At 37.6% G+C, this 27,352-nt stretch overlaps 1 protein-coding gene across 1 annotated transcript; it reads right to left on the minus strand.

The window, feature by feature from the left end:
• Positions 1–6,102: 6,102 nt before the first annotated feature.
• Positions 6,103–23,240, minus strand: NME8 (NME/NM23 family member 8). The gene is made up of 15 exons (XM_074573488.1): positions 23,208–23,240; positions 23,058–23,115; positions 21,385–21,491; positions 20,262–20,333; positions 19,120–19,236; positions 18,436–18,502; positions 16,541–16,620; positions 15,238–15,330; positions 12,633–12,790; positions 11,171–11,349; positions 10,046–10,190; positions 9,233–9,340; positions 8,077–8,228; positions 6,921–7,065; positions 6,103–6,325 (listed from the first exon to the last, which is right to left on the minus strand). The coding sequence occupies exons 1-15, from the start codon at positions 23,238–23,240 to the stop codon at positions 6,103–6,105; spliced, it is 1,737 nt and encodes a 578-aa protein (XP_074429589.1).
• Between the last annotated feature and the right edge of the window lie 4,112 nt (positions 23,241–27,352).

Consider the following 27,352-nt stretch of genomic DNA (forward strand, 5'->3'; position numbering starts at 1 on the left):
GCATATAGGGTAGTTCAGGGGGGAAAGAAACCAACCTTACATGATCATTGGTTGAGCTTTGAGCAGTGGGTTACAATATGCAAAGGTCAGCATTTGAATGTAGCCCTTCCTGCAAATTCTGGGCAGATGCAGAAATTTATCTCCATGGAACATCTGCAGAATTAGATTCAAAATTCAATCCAGGTTCCAGGAATGCTGAACATATATTGCATCTATTGACTTTAGTGGGAATTAGGTGTGTTTGACATGTCTGAAAAAATAGACCACAAATTTAGGTGCCTGAATACAGACTATAGGTGAAATCTTAATCCTGTATAATGAAATGGAAAAACTGAAATCAAAATCAAGGGAGACAATTTCACCGCAGGTGACTAAATTGAGCTTGAGCTTGAAAATGCTGACTTAAGTAATCATGATCTGAAACATCAGTATGATTGTAAAGCTTCTGAAATAGTTTTATCTACTGTGCAGCAGGAGTTCTTAAGCTTTGACTACCTATTGATCCCAATTTAAAGTACCCCAATAAATATGTATAAGATTAGCTATTAAATTGAATGACAGTCCGATCAATGTTGTACTCGAAATAACAAAAACCAAAGTTGTGATATTTCGCTTTAACATGTTTTATTGTGAACATAGTCAAGTGTGGTGTTTGTTGAATGAAACTTTTGGAACTTTAGACTTCTTAGCAATATTACATATTATTTTACAACTGTTAAAAATCAAACTTTTTTCACTTTTTTATATTGGAGGAAAAAAAAAATGTAAAAGCTATTTTCTTCAGAGAATTGTCACCATTCCTTCTGTAAGTTACCATCATTAGACTGACCATTCCACTGTGTTGGAATAAACTTTGATGCACAGAGCGCCATGCTTCCAAACTCCTTGACATTTTTATGTATGCTTTATGCTGACTATCTTTCATTCTGATACGGTAAAAATGTGGAATAAGTAAAGTCAATACAAGAAAAAGCAGGGGATATCATAATACAAAGAACAGATGTGTAGACAGAGGGGATGAATTAGTAAGGCAGTGTGTTTTCCCAAATCGATTTTTTTCTACTTTTTAAGAAGCCATGGGTCTACCCAGATCAGCGCTAATAGAAGTCACTCCATTTTGAAAATCCCTTACAATTATTAACTCACTACGACATCAAACACGGGCTGAATCAAGACCCAGAACATCCCTGCCCTCCAGCCCGCTGCCCTTCCCTTGCGAAGGCATGAAACGTGTCGGAGCAGCGAGGGCTGTTGGAGCAGTGAGGGCTGTTGGAGCAGACAAACGCATCCTCCCGTGTCCCCGCATGGCCCACTCACCGCTTCTGCTCCCCGCAATGTGACAAAAAGTCAGAATCACCTCTCCTCGTGCACATCCATGGCCATGTGTAGTCATTGCCATCCTAGCGCACCCCAGGACAGGAGTCATGACACCTCAATTCAGCAGAGTGGGCAAATAGTCTGCTGATGGACGGAAGTAATTACTGTACCTATTTACAGCTGAAAAAATTAACAGGCCAAAACTTGAAGTGTGAAATGTTTTTTCTCAGTGTTACAGCTGCCTTCCTACTGAGGGGCTTGGCACTTTTTTTTCATATAAAATAAAAATTGCCTGGAACACCAAACAGATGTTTCTAGTGCTTTTCTTGCTACCTCCCACACACATGTACCCAGTTTAGTAAGAAGTGCCATTGAATATTTTCACTGAATGTTCTAACCTCAGTTCCAAAAGAATGAAACCTGAAAAAATATTTACTCTAATTGTGAATAATTGGCACAGTTTTAGAAGTTCACTGTAAATGTAAATCAGAACTCTTTTATGAAGCACATTTAAAAAAACCTCATAAACCCCCCTCCAACCGGTCCTGAATGACCCGGTCACTTTAATTCAACTCGGTGTTGCAGCTTTGTTACTTTTGTCCAGTCATTGCATGCAACTGAGAAATACTTCCTGTACAAATAAAAAGATTTTCCAGTCCAAAATACTCAAACAGCTCTTAAAATTATTTTATCCAGCATTGTAACCTAGATTCCAAATGAATGAAACCTGAAAAAATATTTACTCCAATTATGCACAACCGACATACACTTTTTTGGTTGCGCTTCATAGTTGAATGTCAATGGACATCTGAAAACGTTTCCTCAACCAGATTTTTCCGGTAAACCACATCAGCTCCAACTAATTTTGTAAATAAATATAAATCCATCAATATGGGTCAACAAAAACTTCAAACTATGTTTCCATTTATGGTAAAAAATAATAAATTGCAAGGACCTACAAATAAGTATTTAATTTCTATAGACGTACATTACTTCAGATTAGACCTACTCAAGACTCTACATTTAATTTCAACTGCTGACGCTATATTTCTTGTAACATCTCCAAAATTGAACACCAGCCTTATTGGAAGGTGAAACAGGATTTCAAATTTGCTTCTTAGAGATGCACTAAATTCAGAGGGTTCCAGGTAACCTATTAATATCAGACTGGCTCCTGTTGTTGCTGCCTGTGCCTGTTGTGGCTTGTGGATAAACCGCACGGCAATAAGCAGAAAGGAAAGCATCTGGAAGGGAGGACACACTCCTTTTCTCTAGATGAGAATACTAAGATCAAAACCCAAAAGTACCTTAAATATGTCAGATGGTCTATGTTACAGACCGAAGGTTAAAGGATGCATCAGAATCACCAAGAGATGCCCCAAAGAGACCAACACCCTAAGTATTTTGATTCCTTCAGGTTACAGTATGATAAAAACTTCATTTTGTAGATACTCAGAGCATGTCGGTATTTATCTTCTGAGCAAGGTAATCAGAAAGCTAATCATTTGCTCACAAAAAACTGTGGATAAAGTGAACAGATACTTGCAAGGTCTGACTTGCCAGTGCAGCTCATTCAGCAGGCAGAGCAAAGGAAAAACAGTGCCGGAATACACAACCACAAGCTGATTGACTCCATCTTCTTGGCGGGGAAAAAAGCTTTTTCCCCCACTTCTCCTGTTTTACTATGCAGTAATTCAGTACAAATACTCACTACAATCAGACATACTAATTCTTTTTAAACAGTATTTTGAGATTTAGAACCAGCTTGTTTATCATTCTAAACTGAAACAGAACTTTAATATAGTCTTAGTATTAGATTATGATTTCATTAAAGTTCCTAAACAAGGAAATATGTGGTCTGTTGTAAAAATAAACATGCCCTGTGGTTCCATTTCTCTGCTGCTGGGACAAAAATCAGAAGAATAATTATGTTATCTTTTGTTAGTATTGGAAGAATTTTCATCACATCTCTGCACCAGCTAATTCTATGCTGAACCACGAGATATTTTCTAAATAAACAGTCATGAAGGTCACATTCTCTTTTGGTCTGGCATTTAGATATGAGATAAAAGGACAGAGTCAGACTTTCTGTAAGATTTGTATGCAGAGGAGTTCTGTAAATTTAATTGCAAAGAAGATTTTCATCTGTGAGATTCAATGGAATTTATGTTGGAACACATTCCCCCTGACTCTATAAATGCAAATGCTTGCTGATACCATCACAAGTTCTCAAATTCTTAAAAATTACATCCGTGTCTATGTCACAGTAATATAAAATTCTAGAAAGAGTGGATGGCTGCCTAAATTATGTGTACAATACTTAAGTGCTGAGTTAAACTTTTAAAGAGACAAAGTAATCTCTTAAAATATTGACAATACTTCAATTACCATGCTTTCGAATGCATGATATTTCGATAACTCTACAGAAGTCTGTATCTCAAAGATATAAAACCTTTGTGAATCTGCATCTCTTCATCAGCTGACCAAAAGTTATTTTCATTGTTTTGAAATCTATCTTTTAAATTCCTCCTTTCCAAAGCTGCTAAAAGACATTAAGATCAAGAACAGGAGAAGCAAATAAGCATTAATAAATTGAATGTTCCCACGTATCAATTTGGGTTTGGATACTTCTGCCATGTGAAGAAAAACTGTCATAGGTCTATGCATAATATTTGAATGTAATCTACTGGATCATTTTAACCAAGCACAACAGAGGGATCATAATTGACACACGTAAATATTTGAACTGAAATAAATGGAATCCTTCAACATCTAATATTTAAACCAAACAGAAAAAAATGCTATATTGCTGAAGAGCAATGTAGTGGAAGATGAGGAATTATGCTTAAACAACCAATTATTGAGTATATAAAATTATATCACATTTAAACAGGCAGATCTAGGGTACCCCCACTACTAACTGAAATTTCTAAGACCAGGGAAATAAATTATCCACAATAATAAAAACCTGTGTATGATACCTGTTAAGCTGTTTGATTGTGAACTTCCATCAGAAGTCTCATGAACTCTTAATACGACATAAACATATTTTGCTGTTTTCAGCATTTCTACTCCTGTCAAAAACCAATCCCATCTAAACTTTCAACATCGTATTTGCCCCATTGGTAGAGAAGCCATTAACTCTAGCAAAGGAGTTGTTGACTCTGAAATCGCCCTACTCATGCCTTTTCTGAAACTACTTCTTGGTTTAAAGTACAACATGCCAGCACCCAAAAGACCCAGAGTGCTGAAATAATGCCAGGAAGAACCGTTTTAATGGCTTTTTGAAGTAAAAAACTAGCCAAAGAACATACAGCAATTCTGAAGTATGTTTCTCAGAACTCACCTCACCGAGGTGACACATAAATTCTGCACTAATCACAACTTCCTACAGGCTAGCTAGCCTCAAGTCGAGTTAATGGCAGTAAAGCAGCTGTAAGTGAAAATGGGCCATCAGGAGAACATTCAGTCCAATTTCTGCTGGAGGAATGTCTATAATAACAAAAGTCACATCACAACAGAAATATTTGTCAGGAAGCTCTTTAAAACAGCTAGTTGTATTAAATACAATAGGAACAGTAAAGAAAGTGTGAGAAAGACTTCATTCTTTCTGGACTTTGCAATTATAATCAATGCCATAAGTAAATTGCTTTAATTGAATGCTACTCTTTAGTATCTCAACCTTCAACAGACACAGACAGCAAAAGTGAGAATATATCAGCATCAGAAGAATATTTGTGTTCTTCATGAAGACTAGCCAAGTTAGACTGAGACAGGATACAAATTCACTAGTTTGGCAAGGAGGCATGTGTCAAGAATAGCTGTTATGAAAGAGCTGACTTTATATTTTATTTCATATGATATATTTGAATTGTGCAAATGGACTGGAAAGAACTTTCTAGTTTATTATCCTACCTGTGACAGTAATCCCTAGAAGATGTTTAGGGAAAGGATAAATAAACAATGCAAATGTTTTCCAGGGCCCTGAGGGAACCAATAGGCCTTAACAGCCCTGAGCAGTCTCACCTGGGATGCACACCCGTACCATTGCCCAAAGGGCACAGAAGCCCCATTTAAGATCACGCTCGGGCTTAATCCTTGCCTGAGCTGTGTTGCAGGAGTACATCTCTCTGGCTCTCTTTCCTAGTGTTCCTGACTGGACCCTTAAATGGACCTGGTTCATTACTTACTTTGTCTGGGATTGCTGATCGATGTGGCTACCCAGTTCTGCTTGGATGCTGTGGGACTGCGCCCCACTGGTAAGGGTGCTGGGTCATGCCTGGCCCCTGGCTCCTTCTCCCGTGTGGAGCATTCCCAAAACTGCTGCTGCTTCCGCTGCTACCAGTGTTGTAGCAGTGCCTCTGCTACCTTTCAGCATTTCTTCTTTATAGGCTGCCTGAACTGGAGGACTCAACCCACATCACAGTGGTCGTATCATTAACAGTGTTTTACCAACATTCCTTGACCCTGTTTTTTTAAGGTAGTTACATACAAACACCTTAGACTCCTGGAACTATTGGAAAAGCATAAATCTGTTAAACTGATAAAAGAAAAACTATCTACTAAGCATACATAAAGAAATAATTACCAACATCAAACTTCTAGCAGGTATTACTTGTTACATTGATATGCTTTGCAAGATGGCAAAGATAAAAAAACTGGCTGATAAAAAAATAAGAGTATGAAGGAAAAAATGTGTGTATACAGTGTTAAATATAGGTGGTTAGGCAGACAAATGCATCTAATGATAGGAATATCAATTTTCAGAGACTGCATCTTAATTGTTCAATCTATATCAATCTCTCCAAATACGCACTCAATGCTTTTCAGTGCATGTTCTCTATTAGATGATCCATGAACAGCATTACACAAAATATCTTGTGCAAACTGAGCTCGAATTGATTCAGGAGAGGTCTCTTTTGCCACTTCGGGATCAGTTGGACCCATTAGTTGCCTCCACTCTTCCACAGCATTTTCCTTTGTTAAGATCATTACCACTGATGGGCCCCTGTGAAATCAATATAAGAAAGCTCTTACACTATTCTGAGATGCAGACCCAGTTTTGACTTCAGAGGTAACATGAAGGGTTGTGGTAAGTATTACAGTATCTGAATCTTGTTAAACTGGTTCAATTTTAAAACTTGTTTCTGCGCTTTTTGTTTAAGACAATACCCTGTATTCGAAAGCCAAAAAGATTATGATGATCAGCTATCTGGATTTGGACTTATTGTCCTAAAAAGATTCTCATCCAATCATTTCTGAAGTAAGACAATACATACTGTTTAATCAACAGCTATACTAACAATATTATGAGGAAGGTATTTGTCCTACAGTGGAAGAACAAGGATTGCATCAGAAATTAGTTCTTTTTTTTTGAGAAAAAAAATCCAAAATAATAGTCACTATCCATAAATTTGGAAATAATTTTAAATCTTCCTTTTAAAAGAAGAGCACTCCATGCTAGAAGCCACCGAACTTGCCAGAAAAAGTGACAGAGCGTAAAATCCTTAGCTCACTTTGGGTGTAGCGTATTTTGTTTGCACTGTAAATTCAAAGTTTGATGTATACTTACATATCTCAGTATTGCATAATGAGACACTTACTCAGTCATACAAGTCACTAACTCTTCAAAAAAGGGTTTTCCTGTGTGATCCTTATAAAATTGTGTAGCCATTTCACGAGTTAAAGCTTCTTCTTTAATCTTTGAGATGGTAAATCCAGCATCTTTAACTTTTTGCATAATGTCATCTAGGAGAATAACAAGCAAACTCATTCTTGATTGAAATAGTTTAGATGCAAAAAAATTTAAAAGTTTAGATGCAAAATACCACCCAAACTTTAAAAGTTTCAGAAAATACTAGATGCTTTTTTAAAAAAAAGAAATCACCAATACCTATTAAAATTCTACTTTCAGTATCAAGCAATCATGGACAATATGACAAACACTTCAACGGTCCCCTAAAACATATAGAAACCATTGTCATTGCATGAATCCATCTCTATATGCAGGTGACAAACCAAACTATACCAGCAGCATTCACTGCTGTTTCTCACACTGGACAGAAAGCGAACTGTAGTCGTAACGCTACATCACACACCATCTGGCCTGCTAAAATCAATTTGGATTGTTACAAGAGGGGAAGAAAGACTCACAAAAGCCACTGATGAATTAACATTGAAAAGACTACTGAAATTTGTTAGGACAGAAAAGAAGAATGCCAAGAAGAGGCTCCGGATAGAGGTTTTAAAAAAAGTAAAAATCTTAAAGGCAAGATGCCAAATTGTACGTAGTGTAATTTTTACCTTGACCTTTCCTCCTCATTCCCTTTGTCTAATAGCAAGTTAAACCAAGGATGGAAATGCATCTAACTGAGCAGCAACACCTTCTGAGTCAGTAGAGATACCTGTCTGAAATAAGTAACGTGAATTTGGAAAGCCTGCCTCTTCTTTGACTTAGAAGGATGCTGGATGGCTAGTTTGCACAAGTTCCTGGCTTTTAAATTTAGCTAAGAACTCTCTTACTTCAATTCACCACCATTCTTGTGAAGAAAGAGCTATAGGCAGCTTTAAACAAAGAAAATGTGACATTTAAGACCTCAATATGAATTATGCAAGCCCTGTAAAAGCATTTCTCTGCACGGAAAAAGCATTTCAGAGAGTAAAAAGAATGCATCTGACATGATTTACTGCAGTGTATGTTGCTAATATTTTGTAGAAACTACAACTGTAGACGTAACCCAAACTTTCTAGGACACTTACCTTTATGATTCTTGGCAGCATCAGGTTTGATTAATGCCAGTGTGTGCTCCTGAGGGAAGAAGAACTCTAGTTCCTTCTGAGCATCATCAGGTGTAGAACTACCATGCAGCTGACCAATAGGTACGTTTTCAACTGCATACTTTGCACGTAAACTAAGAGTCATTAAAAGAGTAAGTTACTTAAAGGAATAGCCATTTTGAACTTCAACTATGACTTAACCTTGTGAATATAAATTAATGTTGATCCGGCAACTTAAGTGCTTGATGATCTCTCTGTAGGAGTGGGAAACCTTCATTGTCTAGAGGAAGAACAATCAACTTTTTAATTAACCACCTGAAATACGGACACTTTCCCTCTTCTTGTTATAACAGTATATAACAATAACAATGTATATAAAAATATATATAACAATATATATTGAACACCATCCCTCACCTTGTTGTATTTCCAAGATAATAATAGTTCTTGTTTAATGAAGTAACAGGTAAGATGATACCACAGCAGCTTCTTAGAACAATAAAATAAGCAGGTAAAACTAAGATGTTAATTTATAAAATGTGTGGAAGAAACTCAGTCACAAATAAAATACACTACTGATAGGAAGTTTTCATTAAGCTAAGAAAATAAGCTTATGTTCTAAAAAATAATGGTGCTATTCCAAGCAAAAAATCAATAAACATGACATATTACCAATATTTTTTGCACGTAGAAAATTAAAAGCAATACTTCTGTAGATCCCAAAGCCTAAAAATTGCCATCCAAGCTCACAAAGATTCAACTTAATAGCCAAGTAACCTGTTCTTGCAACCGTCAGAGCAAGATTATAAGATTATTATGGGTGGATTCTTCCTGTGATACGTGCTTCTAGCAGACAAGGATTTTTCTCTGACTCAAGAGATCTTCTTTCGCTTCAATACTCTTCTTCAAACTCAACTTTTCATTATGTTTAGTAGCCATTATTTCTCAAAAAATGCTATAGTCACTATGTGTAACACAACACTTCTTCCAAGAAAAGCTTGACAAAGTGCAGAAATATATGTCAGTTTCCACATGATGGCACTACGGTTACACCAGCTGGAATGTGTTACTCATTGTGATGAGGAAAGTGAAAGTAAATTGGAAGTTGTGAATGATAGTTTACTAGTTTAAGTATTACCTGTTCGGATTTTCCTTCTTGGCTTCTTCAACAGTCTTTGGACCTAATAAATCTCTCCAGTGCGCTATTGCATTTTCTCGTGTTAGAGCAAGTACAAGAGTTGGACCACTGTAAAATGAGAAAACTAGCATTAAAACCACAAAATATTAAACTCTGTAATTTGTAAAAGGAATTTGATTATATATATGTCCAGGCCAGGAAAATGAGCCCTGATATTGGAGGATTTAAAAACCCATCTGCATTTAAACAGATACAGTCTAATAGAACTTTAAGGGGCTTGAATTTAAATTTAAATTTCAAAGTTATTGAATGTTAACAAGACAGCAGGAATGTTGCAGAACTGGGCTACGTATTTATTGTTAGACATAAAAATGCTGATCAGCTTCTAAGTTTTTCCCTTTGTCCCAGCCATGTCCCAGCTTCATATGAAAGCAATGATTTATTTTTTCCTCCCTAAGGAATCCAGCACACAGCCTGGATGAAGATTTCAGAACTCTCCTGCAGACAACCTAAAGACAGCCTTCCATAGCAGAACTCAGCTGTTTTCACCCAAGTCAATGGAATTCACAACTGACTTCAACATCCTACGTAGAGAGATATGGAGTAGCTAGTAACTTTTAAAAGCTTGATTTATTTATCTACTATACTTAGGAATTATCTCATTATCTGCAGTTTTCTGTTCCTGGTTTTGAGTTTTACTAAATGCTCAGATACATGTGTATCTTGTAGCCAGGTATTATTCAGGATAATTATTCATTGTGAAAAGTTCAGTCTCATTTATATATCCACATGCTCGTTTTTCATTCAATGTACCTGGTCATTTGCTCTAGAAGGACTGGGAAGTAGTCTTGATTTTCATGCTCTTTGTAAAATTCACGTATTTGTTCTTCAGATAGGATTATTTCTTTCTGCATTGCTATTTCAAAGCCATCATCCTTTATTCTTTGCATGATAGAATCTATTTAAAATATTGAAATAATGCTAAGTTGCCATGGGTTCTTTAATTAGCACACTTTCGAAGAAATGACATGGGCTTTCTAATCATAGTGTTAATTTTTTACAGGGGAATTAATTTCTTAACTGAAGAACAGAAAAACAATTCAAAGCAACTGTGAGTGTTGCCCGGACACTCAGAAAGCTGATGCTCACCTTAAGGCTTTCTCTCACTTCAGAAACCTCAGTAGGAATTCCTGACTGAGAAACACGGTATGTGTTACTATCACCAAAAGAAGGTCTAAGGATTTTGAATAGGTAAATATTGATTTGACTAAGCCTTACAAGATCACATGCATAAGTAAGCAGTGTTTGGTACGAGTAAAAATGACTCTATAATTGCCTATAAATGGACTGCAAAACTTCTGCTCTAACCAACATGCTAGACATCAATCAAGAAAATAAATACACAAGGAGAGGTCAAAATTGTAGTCTTTCAGATCTCTGTGTATAGGTTATTTCCAATGCAGAGATTCTCAAGTTAGAAATAAAGGTGCTATCTAGAATCTAGGAAAAAAATGAAAATAGGCAGCATAGAACATCCTGGGTCAGATCTTTTTCACCTTGCCATTGATCTACCTCTGACCTGCCATTCAAGGGTAATATCAGCTGCTTCATTATGGCAGGAAGTAGGATCCCCTACACTATACTTTGAAATTGCTAGCTTCTCTGAGAGGTCTTCTAAAAAAATTCCATACAAATATACAATCTAAGGACATTCTTGAAAAATTGGGCAAAAGAACACAATAGCATTGACGTTTACATTCACAATATATCAAAAACATTAACCATGTAACGTTTTTCCCCACAAAGATTACTGTTAGTTTAATGCTGGGGAGACAATATAACCTAAGAACATTTCATTAGTAGACTTAGACTTTTTAAAGCTCAAAAAAAGAGACTTTTTATATACCCTAGGCGGAAAATGTAGTTATTAACACTTACTCCGTCTTTCCTTTAAGAGACAAGGTCTAATTAAGGCCAAGGTCTTTTCAGCTTTTTGGTCTGTCTTGTTTTTGTCAAAATTTGGGAAAAAGAAAGCGAGTTGCCTGCTGGCATCTTCTACACTGTCTTGTACATCACATATATTTAATATATTCACAGTTTCTGCATTTCCTTCCAACCTAACGAGACACAAAGTAATACAATATTTAAGTCACTGCATGCATTGTGTTAACAGTTGACTTCTTAAAAATGTTCATTCTTAAAGTTTAGTTAAATTAAGAATAGAATGGCAAACTAAGTTTTTATTAAATTCAAATTCATGGCTGAAGTAACATTTCTGAGATGAGAATTATTAATCTTCTCAGAAAGTGCCTTGTCATGTGCTGTGAAGGAGAAATGTCAGCCATGCAGCTTTTCTAATTCCCCTCCAGCTTATTCAAAATAGTCTTTCTTTCACTAGACAGAAGGACCAGACAAGTGTACATTCATGTACAGCATGATCATAAAGATGATAGCACTACTGAATTGTCTTTAACAGAGATACTTTTTGTTGTTACTAGCCTGTATTTCTAAGTTTTATTTAGCTATGTAAATACAGTCACTCTTGGCCACTTACAGAAAATGCGATATTCCCCAGTTGCACTAAATTAATGCAGAAAGGGTTACAGCGGGCATCAACAAAAATATCAATTATTATGACAAGTTCTTCTTTGAAACAAAGTATTTAAATTCATGTTGCTTGAAGTAAATCTCATGTCTAAGTATAAAACTTGATCTAACAGTTGAATTTTTGTGAATGCTCTCTGCTCTTTATTGTCTGATGCTGTGTATACAGCTATCATCCTCTTCAAAATTCTCTACAAAGTTTTGGGATAGGGGGAAAACAGACATTTCGAGATACCATGTTGTGAACAGATAATCCTTACAATGTTTTTATGCATCTTGGGTGCAGGGGAACAAAACCCTCCCACTTGTTTGCTGACTTTTACAGAGTGGTCCCAGGGAGCACGGCATGCTTCAGGTGTCCCCTAGTCTCCCTTGGGCCACATCTACAATTTCCCAGCATACATACGAGTAAATACGGGCTAAAGTGCAACCTTCAATGGGCAATGCCAGCAGTCACTTTGGGTGAACTAGTATGAAGTAGAATTGCATGGAGTACTTCGGCTTTGAAGGGTGGCACTGTTCCCATCGGTCTGATAATCCATTCAAGGCTAGTTCAGAAATGGCAAGAGATCAGTGCCCTTTGCTTGTTGTTTTTACCTAGGAAGCAAGTGTTCTGTGTTCCCACAGGAACTGTGATTGCATCTCTAATGATGGCCTTGTGAAAGACCAGGTGAAGAACTCTGCCTGTTCTCTGCACCCTGGGCATACGGGCATGTGAGCAAGAATGGACCTTGATTTACGGTGTGTTCCAAATACTGTAACTGAATCACATATACACATTTTCACTGTTAATTACCCGTCTGGATTCTCAGCCTTAGGTTCATCAGGCCCACTCTCACTCAATTTACGTAGTTCTTTCCAGTGAGGAATAGGATCAGTTGCTTCTCTTTTAGTGATTACCAAAACGTGACATGGTCCACTCATCATGAATTGAACGAAATCTTCAAAATCGGGCTAAAAAACATAATTTTTCCCCTATGAATTGCAGGAACTCTGAGCTTATCATCAGAAATGAGATAACTGTCCTTTCCAAAGTAACTCATAATTCCTGTTCTAAAATGGCATTCACATACATTACTCAATCTGTCAAATTGTTTGGGAAGTTTTTTGATCAGTCATTTGAGACATCACCACTATAAAATGTCTAAAACACATTACCTTAATTGAGGTAAACAAAGTCATAAAATTACATTAAGCAAGTACCACATGTTCTTCCAAGTTAAAATGCAAGTGAAGAAAATGATCTAGAAGCTCAATGTGACCAAATGCTATGCTTGCAGTCGCACATACAGTGTGACATAAAAATCTGCAATACAATTCCAGGCATAATTTTTGAAACTAAAAATCATACAGCTGGCTGAAAATATAGAACACTGAGATATTTGCAAGACATTTGTAGGCTTTTCCTTTATTTTCTTTGCTATGCTCTTTTAACTCCTTCACTTCTTTTCAATCCTACAAATGTACATTTTAATCAGAAAATAACTTTTGAACCTGTTGTGACTTTTTTAATCTTTCTTCCTTGTATGTCACCTTTTTCTTCAGTATTGTGAATTGCATCAGATATCTTCTCTCCTTTTAAATATTTGACTACATCTTTTCTTTACCAGTCACCCTCATCTGATTGCGTATGATACATTTTTCCGTTAATAATACAAGGATGAAATATTCACATGTGTGCTTTCATCAATTCGTTACATCTCTCTTTCAATTATCTTCATATCTATGCATAAACTTAAACCCATTTCACAAAATGAACAAGCTCAAAAGAGACAGAATGAATGCAAACACAAAAACATTTAGTACAATGCATAAAGGGAATATCTATACTGTTGTGGCTTCAAAAGTACACTTGCTCACATTAAGAGAAATGGATGTGGCTCTTAGATCTGGCTCTCCTGGCTCACGCAGGTTCATCATTAAGAAGAAACAATTCCTGCATCCAGCTACATCTGAAGGTCTAGTACCTTGCGTCTCCATTCTGTTATATTAGGCAGCCTCTGGACCTTCAGCATGGTTGCAGAGTGTTAAATCAGGAATAATTTTGCCCACCGAGCACAAAGAATCTATATTCCATATTGTCACTTCAACAATTATTTTTCAGCTTAGAATTACATTACTGAAAGAATGGCAAATAATTGGCTTCTCAATATGCATAGGGCTCTCTGAACCCCTTCTGATAGTTCACAGTAGTTTTATTGTTCTCCCTGTCCTAATGTTGGCTAGGTCGTGCTGCGGCGTAGTAGTGTTGCCATGTATCAAACACTGCATGCTTTATCCCTGTCTTTGTTCTTGCCACGTCTCCCTCTATACCTAACTAATCTCAAATTTGGCTGCTGTTCCAATGAAGATAACTTATTTTTACCTCTATTTCAAAACCATCACTGTCTAAACTAGAATCCCAGCTTGGCCAAAACCAAGTTTTTCACAGTTCCTTGCAAGCTCTCCTGTGACTTCCTTTCTAAACCATAGTGCAACTATCTGGTGATTACTATTGGATTTCTTTTTTCCCCTTTGGCTTCAGTAGGAACCATCTTGTCTCACTCTCATTCATTTGGAATGCCACAGGAACACTTTCCCAGCTTCTACTTTTGATTAGGCCAACCTTTTCATTGATCCCTTCCACTGGCCCCTCTAATAATACCAAACACACTAGTTGTCTGCATGTAATGCCAGCCTCTGTCTATCTTATGCAGATCTTAAACAGGAAAAGGTATAATTATTTGCTAAGCACCTTCACTTTTTGTGATTCAGAGCCTTCTGTAGAGTTAATTTTAGCTATCACACTGGCAAAGCACTTGACGATATCCTGGTGCTAGTTTGCTAGACCACCACCATTTAATGGTGACCAACATAATCACACATCAAGACCAACTTCCTGTCTCTCCTTAGCTATTTATTGTCTCCTAAAATAGGATAGGACCAGAAAGATGCTTTCTCTTTCTACCTTGCTTATTCCCAGTACTACCCTGGGATAAAAGCTGTAAAGAAGAAAAGATGTAATATATACTATCACTTATTTTCTTGTTGGAAGAGTATGTGTCAAATAGGTACATACTGCCATACAGATGACACCGGATTCTGGTTTTGTGCTACATTTCAGCCCCTAACTTAGGCCAGCACTAAGGGTCATACATTGATAACAAAGAGCTACAAAATCTTTTCGTGTTTAATTGGAGTTCAGATTAATTTAGTTGGAACGTTAGAGTGCCACCAAACCATATTTGTATGAGTTGACAAGAAAAAAAGAGATCACATTTCCTTTTTCCTACGTACTAAATATGCATTGCTTCAGTTCTTCAACATATTAAAAATTTACAAGCCAGCGATTTGCAAACGAATACAGCTACAATTATATGTTTTACTTCTTCCTTTTGTTTAGGTTTTTAGTCTGTTTTTACCTGGTCTTTATTCCGGGCATAGAATGCTCTGATTTGCTCTTCAGTTAGCATTTTCTCCTCTGCTACTTCAATGCCAAATCCTGCCTTTCTAATCTGCAATTATTCAGTTATTACTCAGTGGTATTTGAAAATGAATATACACAAAATCATAGTTAATATAAATCTAAAGATTGATTGATGTTGGAAGATATCTCAAGTTTAAAATTCTCTGAAACATTCCAAATATTACTTACACTTTTGCCTGAACTACAGTTCCAGCTTTTCAAAGCATTTCACTAAATTCAGGATTACAATGCGCATTAAGTTTTTGTTTGTGAAAAATACAGTGCAGTTCAATGTATGTATTCATTCAGTAGTTAGTAATCCCTTTTATTTAACATTGAATAAACTCATTTTAACCATTGTGAGTGATTAACATGTGACCATTTCTGAAAATGTTGTTGTAAATGTTGTTATTTTTTTTGCATTTATTGAACCTCCTTCCTTTCTGGCCAAGGTAGAGTAATTGCAGAAATAACCCGTACAACACTCTGATTTTCTTTCCTGCCAAGGTCACTGGCCCTGTCATAACACTTTTTAAAATTAGCATAATTTTATCTTAATATATGAGACAATTTTTTTTTCTTTTTTTTGTAACAGAAACAGTAAGAAATTCCTGTTAATCGAAAGAAGCACTCCTACAGTATCATATTCTGAAAGGCAAAATAATTTTTCTTTCACTATTTGATGGCTTAAACACCAAACCCTTGGACACACCGTTGCGTACTTGCTGGAATCACACTGCAGGAACAAGTATTTCACTACTGAGACATATTAGTGTACAATCTCTGATTACTAGAGCACATGAATTAACCTCACCATCTACACACATGTAGTGTCATATGCATCTGCACACACACACACTCTTCCACAAAGAATTGTTAGTTGATTTATGTGTGCCTACAGTTCTTAAATATGCTGTGTTGAAGGATTAACTTCCCCACCACGGTTTCTAGCTCTTGTTCCTATTGCAATATGAGGAAAAAAAAGGCACTTTCCTGTTTGTAGATGTGACATATCGCTGATCATCACAGTATGAATCAATGTCATACCTCCCCTAGTGACATAAAATATTAAAGCAATATTGTCACCCTGAATACAATATTATTTCAGGTCAAAATTACCTTGCATTTATCATCCTTATCAGAGAAGCATTAACAGGTCTTGCTCTAAAGCCTGAGCATAAATTAGGATCTACTCAGTCTTACATCTTGGTACTATGCCTCAGCTAAATAGGATGAATGAATCTTCAAATTTGGTCTACCTTTTGTTTAATTTCTTCTACACGTCCCTCTAAGACATCATCAGGTTTTATAATTCCAACAGAATATCTGACTACTTCTTCTGAGAGAGGGAAAAAAAACAGGTGTCAATGAATACATTTGTCAAAATAAATACTCAACTAAATTTTCCATTACTTACAGGTGGGTTTATCTAAATACTTCTCCATTTTAATATTGAGATGGCCAAACAGTTGTTCCAAAAAATAAGTGACTCCAGCACATAAATTACGTCTTGGAGTGTGGGACCATCCTTGGCCATCCCTGGAATCCACATTCCTGATGAACCACTGGTGCTATGGGTAATATGGTGGAGAAATGGTTCACATGGAGCTAGGTGTGGTGGATAAACTGCAATTCAGGATTACAGTTTATTTAGGGAGCTCTGTGTGCACAAGGCTAGAAATGTGAAAGGAATGAGTATTAGTAGAGAAAATTCACTAAGTGAAAATATGTATGAATATTGGAGTTTTCCAGTAAAAATATACATTTATTGTCATAGTAGATATTTGTTTCCTTAGCATTGTGGAAGCCGTAGTCACTTACAATAATTGTTGAAGTAACACATGCCTGCTAACACAACCTAATGTTTAAAACAAGAGGTGCTCCTGGGTGTAGACATACAGTTACAACATCCATAGCATACAGATCCTTGCGAAATGACAGAAAGAGGTCACAAGAGAATATAAACTACATCTTTCTTTGCAGAATCTGAGGTTTACAGTTAAGTGTTAGCACACTGTAGAAGAACTTGATAGCTCTAATGGAAACACCAGACTACTACTTGTTTCCAGTACTAGAAAACACTCATAGGCACCTGCACGCGGTAAGGGAAATACATCAAAGTGTTAGTCAGTTATTGCCTCTGAGGGATCCCCTAACCTGAAGCTGAAAACTCTGCTCCCTGATTTTGTCGCACATCTAGGTTCTGTGGATTAGAGCAAAGTCCGTATATAATTGCTAAAGGATTTACAATACTGTACTACTAGGTCTCAGAGGGTTTAAAACTGAGGTCAAGAGCATGTCACTTGAACCATACAATAAAGAAGACATGAAGAGGAAGGAGAATGGACATAGCTTAATATGTGACAGTGACTGAATGCCTTATCACAGGAAAAAAGCCAAGATAATGAAAAAGGGAGAGGATGGAGGAGTTTATTCCACCTGAACATTGCCAAATGACATTCTGTGCATATATGAAGCAGTAGGAAGCTTCAATAGTCACAGATAACAATAAGAATAGGAAAGATGTAGGTCCCAGCTCATGACAAGCCTAAAATAAATCATAGACATGAGACTCACAAGCAGGATGGTCCGTATTTTTCAATCTTTTTGGAACCTTATCCTACTATTGTGGATTTACGCTCTTATGTAAGTCTGTTCTTCAGTGCTTAAATCTAATCTGGTGAAAGATTTAATTAAAAATAATCCGAAATACAAGGCATGCCACTCCTTAACTCTTCCAGTCTTCACAGGCTGCCCCCATCTTGGTGTTTCTGTAGAACACCCAAGGGTTAACAAGCACCATCTCAACAAAAGTACATAGCTAACACAGGGACTGTGTAGACATGACTTTCAGGCACTAGTTTTACACAGGAAAGTTCCTGGCGTGCAGAGCTTCTGCTATGTGCCAGGGACCTGAATTTTAAAGCTTTCCAAAGCGGGGTGAAAACACTAATGATGACAGTTCAATATCTTAATTCCTTACAGAATAAAGCTTCCCCTCAGTTTCACATCCTCAAGTATAACCTCTCATGTTATTGACTCAAAGGAAGGTCTACTGGTGGTGGACATACACAATTCTTAAATCAAAATACTAAAAATACACTTGTTCTTTTTCTTTATGTTAATATTTCTAAAATAAATCATATATATTTACCCTCAGGTGCATTCTCCTCAATGGTCTCTTCTGATGATTTCTCTTCTAGGAAAACAAGTTCATCTACCTAAGATAAATCCAGTACAAGTACATCACCAATGTGAAGCTAAAGTCACCAAACATAGCTGTCAGAACTTTACAACACTTTTATCTTAATGTAAATAACATATTTTCTACCCAGGAAAGTGAGCAGTTCTAGGCTCTGGGCTGCCCTGATTTTCCCCTATCTGAGCTACAGTTTGTTAAAAGTTTCCTTTTACTGTAAGCGGAGTTCTTTGATCTCCATTTTCACTCCAAACAAGCAATGAGACAGCACTATTTCCCAAGTCTGTATTGGTATTGTATTATGCATTCTTACAATGCATTCTTACTGTTATATATGACAAATACTCAGTCCTGAAAGAAAAAAGATGACTAAACCCTTTATGTGCTAGTGACATTTCATCCATCTCTCCATTTCTTGCATTAATAGCCTAATCTGTAAATTTCTTAAGTTTTTATAAAGTACCGTTTAATGGAAATTTCGGAAAAAAACCAACCCTCACATATGGCACTATATTGTCAAGAAAAAAATACAAAAACCTAAACATTATATTACAGAAAACATTATCACAGGCATTGAGAGAAACCACGTAAGTGTAACAAAAACCCTAATTTATATTTAAGTATCTGTTTTGTGAGTACCTCAGCGCGTTTCTTCTGCCCAGCTGCAATATCCCTCTCTTCTTGCACTAGCTCTGTTATTTTCTTACTTATAAGAGGAGCATTTACACCTCTCACTATTGCAGTAATTTTGCCATTCTGTAAAAGAGAAAATAACACTCTCAGTGAGTTTTTGTCACTCAGTTTACACATCAACTCGAGTTTTGGAACATGCTGTATCTTGCTATTTTTTCCAGCAACAGGACAACTTCCCATGCCCACCGGAGCGAGTAACAAATCTACTACTGCCTCTACTAGTTCAGAATGAGCCTTTCTTGCTTTTACTTCCTCCCTTCCTTCTCTACCTAATTTTCCGTGTTTATTTCTAGGCTCACCATTAGTACTACAGTCAGAAGTAAATGTAAATATGGAATTTACTAGCTCTTAATTTCAATAACATGGAGTTTTCTATCTTTTTTATTTATGTTTCAGTGCATGCTCTACCACATTCAGGAGCACCACAGTGAAGCTAATTACTGTCGATCAAAGATACTGCTAACTTCACTTGGCAGCAGATTTAAATCTGAAAGTGCCCTAAAAGTATCATTGTTTTTCCCCTAGTTGCGTGAATTCAAATCCTAGCACCCTCAAGTCAAAAAATCCCCTGCCTCATAAGTGAGCAGTGTTCCACAGTGGAGCCCCAGGAGAACAGTCTTTCTGTATCCATCAGTGAGAGATAATAAATATGTGATTAATTGTTACAATTGCTCAGGTGTGAAAAATGCAATTTTATTTGTTTATCTGAAAAACCTTGAAGTGGCAGGAAATATAAAGTCTTTTTCCTTGAGGGAAAGTGTGCATAAAATAATCATTTCAGTGTAGCCACAAGCAGGCATTTTATGTGAGGCAACCCTGGACAATTTACATGGATTTCTCACTAACTACCAAAACCGTGGCTACCACAAATCTTCTGTGGCTGTATGTGCAGCAGCCACAACCAAAATGTGCTCGAGAACCACAGATTTAGGCACGGAAAACAGCCTCAAGTAAACAATATCTGATTATATGATCTTACATACTGAAAAATGTAAAGATATGAGTTATACAGCTTCACATTTCTTTTTACAGAAAAATTAAGGCAAAAGTAGTCATCACGTTAAAAGAAACAGATGCGATGTACTTACAACACAAAAAAGAAACACGGGTTCACATTTATTCCTAAATGGTTTCAGAGTCGGAATGCTGTCAGCCTCTGCCTGAAGTCAGATTAAAAATATTATTTACTCACGTGTATACGTATGCATATATATATATATATAAAAAACTCTTTTTGCCTGCAAGAAAACTACAGTCTTATATACTTTGGTGTTACACAAACTGCAGCCTTAAATACAAGAGCAGTCCTTATGGCACTTGCTGGTGATGAAGAAAGAACTAGTTTGGTAACATGGGATTGGCCTCCCTTCATATTACAACAGCTAATTACGGAAAAATACTTATCCTAATGCTGTTCTCCCATGTAGGTTATAAGAACATACATAAATGAGGAAGTAGTCCATGAAGTCTTGATGGAAAATATTGTCCACTGTATTAAGTTCTTTGTGACATCTGGTCAACTCTTTGAAAGCGCTTGAGATAATCTCTGAACATAACTGCCTACTTTTTTATGGATAAACAATACATGTATTTTCTGCAAAAATGCTTTGCTCAGGTAATTAAAAGTTTTCAGTAACGTGAAAATGGATGAGTTTCGTCAGCATCTGGGAGGAAGTGAATCTGTGAAACAAATTTATCTACTTTAAATATGATATATACCACCTATTTTATACTCCTAGTATAGGAGAATATTTTTATTATTATAGTTTTGTGATAATTTATTTTTCAGTTACCCCTTTTTGTTCTGTTAAAAGTGAAATACAAGGGAATATTTGGGAAAAAGGTGTAACAACATTTTTCAGGGATGTAAGGATTTTAAATGTAATAATCAATAGTGGAAAGGCTTGAAACTAAAAATCATGTAGTCCAGGTTTTGAATGGTTCTGCAATCTCATCAAGGAAAACAAAAGGCTTGGGATATCAGCTCCCTTTCTGTTATAGCTCCTTCCATATTTCCTACCATTTCTAATCTACCTCTAAACAAAGACTTATGAGGAGATATGCGTAAGAAGAAGCAATCAGGCCGAAATTAGGGCCACTCGGTATAAGGACAGTAAAATGAAAGCTCTGTATACGCAGATATATAAAAAGATATATTTAAAATAAAATGTAAAGTGTAAGTAAAATTCCATATAGAATTTACATACTTACCACAGCAAAATGCAACACATCATCTTCACCAAAATCATTCTTCAGTTTTCTGAATAAACTCAACACAGCTTTGCAAGGACCACACCAAGCTTGATACACATCTATTACTAAAATGTAATAGTTTGGAATTACAAACAGCTGACTTGTGGTACTTATAAAGTGAGACATATTTATGTGTGTATTGGAACAGTACTGGGAAGGCATTCATATACATTTTTCAGTCCTCTCCTAGTCAATGAACGCATTATGAATACATCAATGTATTCTGTGGATACATTGCAGTTACCTCTTATTTTAACTCCTTTTGACGTCAACAAGCTACTTCACGGTACTATTTGAGATGATAATCCAAACAGCTACATTTCTGTTATACTCCTTTTCCTTTTAATTGTTCTTTTTCTTTTCACACTGTTGGTTTTCATTCTTATCTGAAACTTTATTCTACAGAATTTTTACCTCCATGGGCCCACGCTGATAATTTTTCACATTACTACTCCTACATAGATATGATCTCATTACAGATTTGTTCCTTCTACCCAAATATAACTCCTAGGTGTCATGGTTTGGGCTGGGTTGGCCGATGAGAAGACGACAGATGCTCTCCCCCACCTCTCGCTCCAAGGAGAGGAAGAAGAGAGATAAAGAGAGTTATGACTTTAGAAAAAACTAAACTAATGAAATATTAATAATAAAATAATTTAAAAAATAATAATGGAAAAGATACAGTATACAAATATATAAAAACCAGATCAAGTTCCCAGGAAGATGTCACTGGCAGGTACTGGGAAAGTTCCAGACTGGACTCAGTGACAAACGGGAACTGGAACACACTGACCAGGATCAAAAGGCAGATGAGCTGACGGGGTCCTCCTCAGATACCAGTCACTGAAGAAAGCAAGCCATTGAAGAAGTGCCACTGGAGAGGAGCCAAAGAAGAAGATCCAACAGAGAACAGGCAAAGACAAAGGGCCAGCCTGCCCCTTTGCTCCCTCAGCTGTTACACTGAGCATGGCAGATGGGATGGAACACCCGATCGGTCAGTTGGGGTCCCCTGACCTGCCCACTCCTCCCCACAGGTGCAGCCCCTCCATGGGGTAAACAGCCCAGTCAGGGACCCTGGCTGCCACAGCAACAAGGGTGAGCAAGAGCCTCTCACTGAACAGAAAGTTGGCTCTGCTCCACCCCAAACCAGGACACTAGGAGACCTAGGAGATACTGTTATTTGACTGAGCGAATTCAAAACTGGGGATAATACATCTCATAGAACATGCACTCTCAAGAATGCTGAGTGATTAACTGCTAAGTACAACTGTACAGTATTAATTTAGTCTGTACAAGATTTTAGGGAAAAAACTTCTACAGAAGTGTCCTACCTCCTACCATACAGAATACCATATTGGAAAGGTATATTTTCTAAACATAGGTCTATGGCAGTGCATAAAATAATGGATAATATGATTTGTGACAAGTATTTATTTATCAGAGAAGACAGTATATATTCATAATCACTATATACATTTATAAATACATTAATATAACCTTTCTTTAAAAGATAATATGGCACTAGTCTTCTAGATTTACGACAGGTATCTATTAAAGATGATGTGACATACGTATGAAAAACTGTAAATGTCTTCATGAGACATTAAACAGAAAATAGAAACAGCTAGTACCTACTACACCTTTTGTCAGCAACATTTCATCCCACTGGTTTTGATTGTTTATTATGGCCTGAAATAAAATGAATCGACATTTTAACATCTTAAAAAGGCAGAAAAAGATCTAGTCATCTCTAGAATTGTTCAAGTAATCAGTATTTATACCTGGAGCTGGGTTTCTTTCTTCTTGCCTGCCATTTCCCTGTGATTATAGGAAACATCGAAATAAGAAGTACGTTTAACAGTTTTTTAAAAGAACGTGTGACATGCAGAACTGATTTATATGGTTTTCAACATAGCACTGCCTTCTGATTCCCTTAAAAATTAACTCAACTGAAGCCCCTACAACAATGGCAGTTAACACCCCACGTCAGAATTCTGCAGAGCAATATACGACTTACTTGAAAAACCCACATAGCACAGGAAACAGAATAAAATTTAGTTGCTTATTCTGTTAGGGTCTTCAAAATTTTTTGGCCTCAGCAATTTTTCAAGCTTATAATTACTCAGTTCAGAATGGCCACAGGGACCTTGTGTGGGACAACAGCCAGTGGACCATTTTAAAAAAAATACTGAGTAGAGAGCTTCAACTCTAATGACATCAAATCAGGCTTCCTACCTCCTGGGATGCATGAAAAGCAATGAATAACCTGTGTCCCATAACTAAACTCCCAAACTGAATACTGATGCATTGATCATTCTGTCATTAATAAAAAAAATGTCCTTCATATTTTTTCTTTTTCCCTTTCCTTTCCTTTCCTTTCCTTTCCTTTCCTTTCCTTTCCTTTCCTTTCCTTTCCTTTCCTTTCCTTTCCTTTCCTTTCCTTTCCTTTCCTTTCCTTTCCTTTCCTTTCCTTTCCTTTCCTTTCCTTTCCTTTCCTTTCCTTTCCTTTCCTTTCCTTTCCTTTCCTTTCCTTTCCTTTCCTTTCCTTTCCTTTCCTTTCCTTTCCTTTCCTTTCCTTTCCTTTCCTTTCCTTTCCTTTCCTTTCCTTTCCTTTCCTTTCCTTTCCTTTCCTTTCCTTTCCTTCTTCTTTTCTTTCTTTTTATTTCTTTTTTTTTTTTTAATAGATAATTAACTATGAACCAGGCAGGAAAACTGTATAAGTCACATAATGTGGATGAAGTTTGACTTCAGCTACCAAATGGAACTTGACTGAACAATAAATGTTATCACTGCATCAGCAGATTGAACGGAGGTTTCTAAAGTTGTCGATTAAGATGGGTAGTCTGTCTTGGGGAAAATTAAAGTGCCACCATGAATGTGACCTCCACTGGTACTGATATCTGACAAGTCAACCAGCAAATACATCCAGAGTTTGAACTATCCTGGCATTCCCACTGGAGCTGCTCCCTTCAGATCACAGATCGAGGCAAAGTGGCCAATGTAAGAACTCTTGCCCTGATGCTTGTTTCACATTTTGTCTACAAATATTATTAAAAAAAAAAAATAAATGTAGGCTTTCTCCAAATCATTTAAACCAGATAGAAAGACAGAGTCATTAGCATGGCATTAATTTCAGTCCTTTAAAGACTCTGAGGAGATGATGGTAACTATTGAAACTACAGGAAACTGACAGATGAAAATATGCCATATGAGTAGGAAATCTTCAGCAAAACAGCATGTCTGTCATTGTTACCTACTGTCACTGAGCACTAACAATCAATGCATTGCAAGAGTAGAACTACAAAAAATATACCACGTGCATGACAATGCGCTATACTTCCCAATGAGCCTACACATGCTCCCCAATTAAAAATGCGCAGTCATACGTTCTCAGATGGCAAACAAAAGCACTGCAGAACAGACACATGCTACTGTATGCAGAAATACAAATATACACGTTAATTTGGCATAGTAGATATATGAGACAGACGTGTGAAGATACATGTGACATCTATACTTTTTAATAAAATTTTTGCATAACACATTCTCTCAGTAACGCAGCCAGTATTAGACCGATAAAACACAAGCAGACAAGCACATTTTCTCTGTTATCTACGATACAGGCAAGGTGCTTCTCTAACCTTGATACAAGGCATTTTGCTACCCACACTTCATCAAGGATGTGCAAACACTACACCACTTATCACATGCTTTACAGCCAAAATTACTTCCGCAGACTATTCAAGTGTAAAAATAGACCTGGGTGCACACTTAGATACACCGTCAAACTGACAGTCATATATTCACATTCTTTGCAGACGGGTGTTCAATATCTTCACACAAACCTTCGTGTACGTATAGACATGAAAATATTCAAGTGCTTGTGAGATTTTGGCATGCCCCTGTGTATAAATAGATACGTACAGACACATACATAGTTCCCAGTGCATAAATGCTAGGGTAGGACATGCTCCTAGGCAGCACTCCGATGGGCCATCTCTTCCCTACCCTTGGGATATTCATATTCTATGAAACTGGATAAAATACGAAAAATCATGGATGGAAAACACTCACTGAGGTACACTACACGTCAGCTTGCACGCCCATGCACACCTGCATGCTTCCACAAGCACGTGCCAAGATTCACGTCCTTCTGCCGGCCCCCATGCATGCAAGCACCCACCTCCTTTATAGAGGCGGGCACTCCTCGGCACAGGCCCCCTGCACGAGCATGCCTGGGTGTGCGCGCACGCACTCCTGTGCATAAAGTCCCCTTTCTGAATACACAAACACGGATAAGTGAAGAAATGCGTGGACACGCACCAGCTCAGGGGCAGCAGGTCCCCATAACAAGGAGACTCAGGTGCTTGTGTGCCCAGTGCTTCGGCACAGCCCCTCCACCACAAGCATGCCACCTCATAACGGCCTGCTCACCCCTGAGATGGAGACCCCCCCCAGCACCCCCAGCCCCACGCCAGCATGCACACCTTGCCCCCCGCTGCCCCGACCAGCTGCTTGCCTGGGGGTGCCCTGCGGCCGCCCAACTGCCACCCCCCAACGGCTCTAACTGCCTCCCCAGGCCGTTATCCCCCCCTCAGCCCCCTCTCGCTGCTCATTCTCCGAAGGTCATTTTCCCCCCCGTGTCCTGGTTTGAGCAACACAGGACTAATTTCAGCAATTTTAATTTTCAGTAAAGTCTCTTGTAATACTTGGGAAAACTGCATTTTCAGAAGACTCTAGTGCCTGAATTTGTGAAAATATTTACTTCTTAGCCAGCTATGGTATGCAGTTTTCAAGGTCTCAGTGTTTTTGAGCCTAATCAGGTGCAGGGATGAGGAGGAGCGAGACCCGGCCACTCAACCCAAGCTGACCAACAGGATTATTTCATACCATGAACGTCACATTCAATATAAATTAAAAAGTGTGCTGAGGAGTTCTCTCTCTGCCTTGATGGCTGTGATCCTGAGAACTTCTTGCCCCGGTGCCGGACCCCTGAGCCCTTCCCTTCCTCCCGAAGCCGTAGCGCTCACAGTGTCCGACATTTGCTGTCCACGGCTGGGAGTGCACAGCTCCTGCTGATAGAATGGGCTGAGTATAATCCTGCTATATTTTATACTGGTGTCGGGATCAACATTGGTTCTTTAGTGCTATTAATGCTAATTATTTAGTCTTATTCTATTGAATCTGTTTATCTTTCAACCCTTGGGTTTCCTTATTTTTTTCCAGTTCCCCTTCCTGGGTGGGGAGGGATCATCAGGTGATAGAATAATTGTCTAAAGGACAATAAATAGTTGTGGGTTCTTCAAACCATAACGCCCCATCACCCTCTTTTTCCATGGGGAGCTGAGCTGCGTGGAGCTGGGGGGGAGCTGGGGGGAGCAGGGGTCGGAGGCAGTGGCAACATTTCCTGCACCATTTCTTCTCTGTTTCTCTCCCTCCTAGGCAGAATCCAACCTTAGCCTTTAAAATGGGAGAAAATTAGCCTTGGGGACGAATTAGCATTCCGCCTTCACTCTGTGTCACTTGCAAATTGTGAGAAAATGTGGAATAAAAGAGGAATTTTTTTTGTGGAAGTCACTGTGACCAAAGGGAGGTCTTGAAAGCCAAATAGTGGTGACTACTGAAAATATGCTATGGATAAACCAAAGTGAATTCATGATGAATGACTACATTTTTTTTCTGAGTAACTTTAAAACTATTTCACTCCATTTTGTGCATACCACTTGATTTCAGGTCTGCTCTTTGTCATGAGTGGTTAATGCCCAGAGTGACTTAGTTTCAAATGACCAACATTCTTTTACAAAGTAATGAAAACCAGTTGCAGGCATTGCTGAGACTTGTAACCCTTGGAAAAAAAAACTAGAGATGGGTTTTCTCTGCAAGTCAGTCTTTTTGTGTGCCCTAATACATGCTCAGATGCCAGTGC

This window comes from Larus michahellis, chromosome 2 (assembly GCF_964199755.1).
Source record: "Larus michahellis chromosome 2, bLarMic1.1, whole genome shotgun sequence".
NCBI classification, from domain to species: domain Eukaryota; kingdom Metazoa; phylum Chordata; class Aves; order Charadriiformes; family Laridae; genus Larus; species Larus michahellis.